Source organism: Colletotrichum chrysophilum (assembly GCF_026319265.1).
Source record: "Colletotrichum chrysophilum strain AFK26 chromosome Unknown scaffold_30, whole genome shotgun sequence".
Lineage (NCBI taxonomy): Eukaryota > Fungi > Ascomycota > Sordariomycetes > Glomerellales > Glomerellaceae > Colletotrichum > Colletotrichum chrysophilum.
This window is the reverse complement of record NW_026517317.1, coordinates 141,705-148,466: the sequence shown is the minus strand read 5'-3', so window position 1 is coordinate 148,466 and position 6,762 is coordinate 141,705. Positions and strand designations below refer to the sequence as shown.

Genomic DNA, 6,762 nt, shown 5'->3' with positions numbered 1-6,762 from the left:
CAGTGGCAGACGCAAGGGAACGAAAGAGAAACCGGACGAAAAAATTGCAACAGGAATCAAAAACGAACTGTGTGGAGAGAAGAGCCTCGAATAGCCGGCCAAGATGAGTGTTGGTAGATACGTATATCCGTGCCTGGAAGAATACATTGACGTGAGGTGAAAAACCGCTGTGTCTTGCTAGGTAGACAGGTATGTCTACAGAGCAAGGTGAGGCGAGGTACTTGGAGACTTGGTCGTCGTCACCGAGAAAAACAAGGTACCGAGTACGTACTCCATACCTTACGGTGCTTACCTACCGGCCGGTGGCATCGTGGGCTCCCCAGTGGAGGTTTGGGCCCTTGGTAGTTCCTTGGTGCCCCTCCATTGGCGCATGTGATGTGCCCCATGTGGCAGCTCCCAGGCCTCATTTGCTTCAGCAGAGGCTCAGGTACCAGCAGCAGGCCAGTCCAGCCCCGGTTCGCAGCGGGCGGCCTGCCCTGTGGCCCTGTGGACGACGGTGAGGGTGAGGGTGAGGGTGCCTCAGCTGGAGGTAGGTACCTCACCTACCTGCCCCTCGCCGTACCTATCGATGTCTGTCTGGAATACCTCACTTACCTACAAAAGGTACATCACGCCCCAAGCCAATCAGAAACGCTAATTGAGGCTGATGCCTACTCGAAACGGCTTAGACCATAATTATTTGGTAATAGTTGGGCATTTGTGCTGCAGGTGAAGTCATCATCGTGATCGAATTCTGTCCCCAAAGGAGTCGTGGGAGCTCACGAAGCTGCAAGGATGCAGTCAACGTGCTTCCCTTGAGGGGGCAGAAATGCACGGGAATCATTGCAATTTTTTCTGCTCCTGTCCTCCAATTTTTTGGAGAGTCACCTGGCTTTGCTGGTCTGGTCCGGCTTGCTGGGGTTAGCAAAGCATGGCATAGCATTGCAAAACAGACGATACGTAACTCAGGTCACTCTGTCAGTCTTCAAACAGGTCCCGAGTATAAAGGCTACTACCGGCCCTGTTGGATCGTGAGTCTCTGGTTCCTGATCGACTTTGTTTTTCCTCATCATCTCCCCCCTCCTCCTTCTTGAGCTCAAAGCCTCACCAGCAGGTTCCCTCCTTGGGCTATCCATCTATCTCTATCTCTTCCTCTTACATACGTTACCTTACATACCGACATACGGTCCCTGACCTCTCACCAGCGTCTTCAGCCCTCCCCGACGCTTATCGCCATCCATCTTACATACGCCGGCCTAGCTCGGTTTCCCCTTCCCTCGCCTTGCCTTGCCTCTCCGTGCCTCCGTCCGTCCACACCCAAGGCGTTCACAGCCCTGTGGCCGTACCTACCGCGAGTGTCCGCCCGCTGCTGCTATTTTCAGCTGAACGCAGACTGGTCCTGGCCAACCCAAGAACCTAGCTTCAAGGGTCCTTATCTCTCCACCGCGTGCCCCTCGGCGTCGCCACATCAAAAGAAGTCACCATCAGCACCACCACAGCAACAACAATATCCATCAACATCAGCTTCTAGCCGGTCGGATGGCTGTGTTGTCCGGGATCCCCATTACCTACGTCAATTGACGCACTTTAATCGCCCTCGCCCAATTTGCGATTCTCTCTCAGGAGTAATCAGGTCCTGCTGACCACCCGTCACCTACGACTTACAAGGAAACTCCCTCGCGCTTTTGCTCGCGGTAGCTTTCCCTCGCCGACGCGGAAAACGTATATATCGTCCCCTCCAAGCTAGCTTTTTCTGCCGCCTGGAGATTCGGTACTTCCTACGACACCTCTCACCCCTGACCTCATCCTTCGTCCCGTCTTCGCGTTCGTCGGGTGCCCCCTTCTAAGAGCTGCAATTGCATTGGCTCCCGGAAACGAGACATTCTTGGTTCTTTATCATCGCAAAAATCCAGCGACAACAAGTTGCCTGGACCAAGCAAATTGCCCCGCCGGATCGCCTCTCCGAGACTTTGACATCAGTCGTCGTCGGGTGCACCATCCCCAACAACCACCCCCTACGCGATATTTACACTCCTCCCCGGAACCGACTTTTTGTCTCTGTTCCTCGCCCATTCTTCTCTCGACCCCCAACCAACCAGACATACCGCAAAAAGCAGGTATCCGAGCCCATTGCTTAGCTCTGCGCCTGCTTGTCACCTGGTCCCGTATATTTGAATCGGATCAGCATTGCACTAGCCTCCCGAGACGCAAGGTACGTCCGTCCACGTTCACGGATTCTTCCTGATCGCATCGCCCATTCCCCACCCCCTTGCCCTTCTTTATTTGCCTTATCAGTACATCATGTTTGTCCATGTACGAGCGTCCAGCGGTGAGGCTTCAATGCTCTTCCCGTTGCTCTCTCGATTCCTGCGTTTCCCTGAGAGATAGCACCTTGCACCTTCACCTACACCTGCGCCTGCGCCTGTACCTGCACCTAGACAGCTCGGTTCCATTCCCAGCCGCCTTCTAGAGAAGAAAGCCTGCTCTAGATCACACGAGCCACTACCGATCCCGGTTTTTGCTACGGGCGCTCCAAGAGCTGAGCTGTTCTGTGCTGCCAGCCAGTCCGAGGCTGACTCACTCTCATCATGTAACTCTCCTGGTTGCTGCGATGCTTCGTTGGGTCGTTGTTGGGCCGGGTACTTAGACCTTTGGGGCGCCGCCCCTTCTGCTCAGCTTCCCTCTCGTCATCCCGTCAAACCCAATCCTCTCCCACCACCTCCCGATCCCATGCTGCTTTGATACTACGCCTACACACACAATGTTGGCCTTAAACGTCAATACTGACCTTCCTACCATGGACAGGTTTCCTAATTACGAGGATATCTCTCCCACCGAGGAAATAGGCGACATCATGGCGACCGCCGCCCCCCCTCGCAACAAGATGCTGGGTCAGGTCCAGGCCGACTCAGCAGAGAGCAGCCGCGGCCCCTCTCCCCAACCCACACATTTCAGCGTTCCCATGGCTGCTCGCGCCAACGGCAACGGACACAGAGTCCTGCGCTCCGCGACAGTCGGTTACGTTGCGCCCACCTTCGTCGGCAAGCTCGAGCAGATGGACCAGGGTAAGTCCCGAGCTTCAAAACTATGGCTATTGAGTGATGCTGACTTGCGTGTTAGTCCGTGGACTTCTCAAGACTAACGGCTGGATTCCCGAGGTCCTCGTCGACGAGCAAGTAACGTGGTTCTACGACGAGCTTGGCATCGACGATGTCTACTTTAAGATCGAGAGCCCCGAGGTCATTGCGAGCCAGATCACCTCCCTATACGCCGCAAAGGTCGCCGCGTTCGCGCGCGAGGACAAGCGCGAGGAGATCAGACTCGACATGGAGGCCCCAGACCACGCCATCTACATCGACACGAGCGAGCCCGGCAAGACTTCGGTCGGCGGCCCGCGATACGAGCAGAGACTCGAGGCCAAGTACCTGGACCACGTTGGCAAGACCAAGTTCCGCGTCGAGACCTTCCGCTCTCCTGGTGTTTTGGGCGCATCGCCCGCATCCAAGGCCACCCTTCGCTGCTACTTCGTCTACCAGTGCCTCTTCAAGCAGAGCCCCGAGACGACCGACCCTCACGAGACCCGTCTCGAGGTCATTGCCGACCACGGTTTCCTCCAGAAGGCCACCAACAACACCAAGCAGATCTACCAGGAGATCATCGAGCTTGCTGTCAACAGAACCGGCCCTGTCATCGAGGTCTTCGACATTGAGGGCTCTGCCGAGAAGCGCCTTGTTATTGCCTTCCGTTCTCGCACCGCCCGTGGCCTGTTCTCTGCCCTTTCTGACCTGTACCACTACTACGGTGTCACCAGCTCCAGAAAGTACGTCGAGCAGTTCGCGAACGGTATCACCGTTATGAGTATTTACCTTCGACCTGCTATGAACATCGAGGGCAACTTCCCTCCTCTGGACCAGTCCATCCACCAGATCACCAAGGAGATTTCTCTCCTGTACTGCTTGCCTCAGAACAAGCTGCACTCGCTCTTCAGCACTGGCGAGCTCTCCCTCCAGGAGACTGTCTACGGACACTGCGTCTGGGTCTTTATCCAGCACTTCCTGAACCGTCTGGGTTCCGAGTACGTTTCTCTGTCCCAGATTCTGGACCAGAACAACCCGACCCAGACCGCTCTCCTGTCCAAGTTGAAGCGCCGCCTGAGGACGGAAACCTTCACTCCCGACTACATCCTGGAGATCATTCAGTCCTACCCTGGCCTCGTCCGCATTCTGTACGCTTCCTTCGCCTCGGTGCACCTTGCCGTCGGCCCCGACTTCGACCGTCACTTCATCGCCCCCACCCCCGCCATCGAGGTTCTGTCCGATGCTAAGCTCAAGGAGCGCATCACTCGTGATGTCTCCAACGAGCACGAGGAGATGGTCATGACTGCCTTCCGCGTCTTCAACAATGCCATCCTGAAGACCAACTACTTCACTCCCACCAAGGTCGCCTTGAGCTTCCGCCTGGACCCCTCTTTCCTGCCCGAGATCGAGTACCCCAAGCGTCTCTACGGCATGTTCCTGGTCATTGGCGCCGAGTCCCGTGGGTTCCACCTCCGGTTTAAGGACATCGCTCGTGGTGGTATCCGTATCGTCAAGTCTCGCAGCAAGGAGGCCTACAGCATCAACGCCCGCAACCTCTTCGACGAGAACTACGGTCTTGCCAGCACTCAGCAGCGCAAGAACAAGGACATTCCCGAGGGTGGTTCCAAGGGTGTCATCCTGCTCGACCCCAAGATGCAGGACCGCGCTGAGGAGGCTTTCGAGAAGTACATTGACAGTATCCTCGATCTCCTGCTGCCTGCCTCTTCCCCCGGCATTAAGAACCCCATTGTGGACTTGTACGGCAAGGAGGAGATCCTCTTCATGGGTCCTGATGAGAACACGGCAGAGCTTGTCAACTGGGCTACTCACCACGCCCGCTCTCGCGGCGCACCCTGGTGGAAGTCGTTCTTCACCGGCAAGTCGCCCAAGCTCGGTGGTATTCCCCACGACACTTACGGCATGACCACCCTGTCCGTCCGTGAGTACGTCAAGGGCATCTACCGCAAGCTCAACCTTGACCCCTCAACGGTCAGGAAGATGCAGACCGGTGGCCCCGACGGTGACCTGGGTAGCAACGAGATCCTCCTCAGCAACGAGAAGTACACTTCCATTGTTGACGGATCCGGTGTCCTCGTTGACCCCAACGGACTCGACAAGGAGGAGCTTCTGCGCCTGGCCAAAGCTCGTGCCATGATCAACAACTTTGACATGTCCAAGCTTTCCAAGGACGGATACCGCATTCTCTGTGATGACAGCAACATCAACCTGCCCACTGGCGAGTTCATCTCCAACGGCACTACCTTCCGCAACACCTACCACCTGCGCGACACTGGTCTCACCGACTGCTTCGTTCCCTGCGGTGGTCGCCCCGAGTCGATTGACCTGATTTCCGTTAACAAGATCATCAAGGATGGCAAGTCCACGATCCCCTACCTGGTCGAGGGCGCCAACCTGTTCATCACTCAGGACGCTAAGCTCCGCCTCGAGGAGGCCGGCTGCATATTGTACAAGGACGCCAGTGCTAATAAGGGAGGTGTCACCTCTTCCTCCCTTGAGGTTCTCGCCTCGTTGGCTTTCGACGACGAGAACTTCCTCAAGCACATGTGCCACGACGCCAAGGGCCAGGCTCCTCAATTCTACCAGGACTACGTCAAGTCCGTCCAGGAGAAGATCTGCGAGAACGCCCGTCTCGAGTTCGAGGCCATCTGGCGCGAGCACGAGGAGACTGGTACTCCCCGCAGCATCCTGTCCGACAACCTGTCCAACGCCATCACCACCCTGGACGAGGAGCTTCAGCACTCCGACCTCTGGAAGAACGAGCAGATCCGCCGCTCCGTTCTCCAGGACGCCCTGCCCAACCTTCTCATCGAGAAGATTGGTCTCGACACCATCATCGAGCGCGTCCCCGACTCTTACCTGCGCGCCATCTTCGGCAGCTACCTCGCCTCGAGGTTTGTCTACCAGTTTGGCAGCCAGCCTAGCCAGTTTGCTTTCTACGACTTGTAAGTTACCCCCATGAAACACGAAACACGAGACAGTTGACTAACTCCTTCACAGCATGGCCAAGCGTATGTCCAAGATGCAATAGAGGCTCCCTTTTGGGACTCTAGAATCGGCGCAACTCTGTTTTTCTGTTTGCATGATATAGGATATTGGAATTATTGGGGGTTTGTTAATGGCTGGGATACACGCATGGGTGGTGCGAAGAGAAAAGAAAACAAAGCATGGGAAGAGAAGGAAGACAAAAAGCAAGAGAGGGCACTGTCCCCCCTGCATGGACGAATGCATCATAATAGGAGTTAATGGGTATGATTATCGTCATGACTAGCCTGGTCACAGAGATGGCCGACCTTTTTATCAATATCAATATTTCTATGTTTACTCTACCTTTCGACGTCACGTTCTTCGTCTTTCGTGATAGCAGTCATTTTCCGAATCTGTGATGATCTTGAGCAAAGTCTGGCTGTTCACGATGGCATCACGAAATCCGTCAAATATCCTGATATCATGGCGTTCAATTTTATGTGACCAAGACCCCAATCACTCAACAGCCTCTATCATGTATTACAGTGTCCCCAGTCCCAAGTCTGGGCCGACACATTCTATCATCAGTAACCATAAGAAATGCCATCTAGATTCCCAAGGCAAGGCCGCAACATGAAGAGATGTAGTCGAAAATAAAAAGGACAAGACCCAAGGCGGACTCTAAACTCACACCCTCCCCTCCTCCGACTGGCTTATCGTC

The 6,762-nt window shown here is 55.3% G+C and overlaps 1 protein-coding gene across 1 annotated transcript; it reads left to right on the top strand.

Annotated features, from left to right (window-relative positions):
- Window positions 1-2,740: 2,740 nt before the first annotated feature.
- On the top strand, window positions 2,741-6,105 carry GDH1 (glutamate dehydrogenase (NADP(+)) gdh1; the record flags this gene model as incomplete). The annotated part of the gene is made up of 3 exons (XM_053177657.1): window positions 2,741-3,044; window positions 3,100-6,019; window positions 6,075-6,105. 3 exons carry the CDS (start codon window positions 2,741-2,743, stop codon window positions 6,103-6,105), a joined length of 3,255 nt encoding a protein of 1,084 aa, XP_053038369.1.
- Window positions 6,106-6,762: the final 657 nt, after the last annotated feature.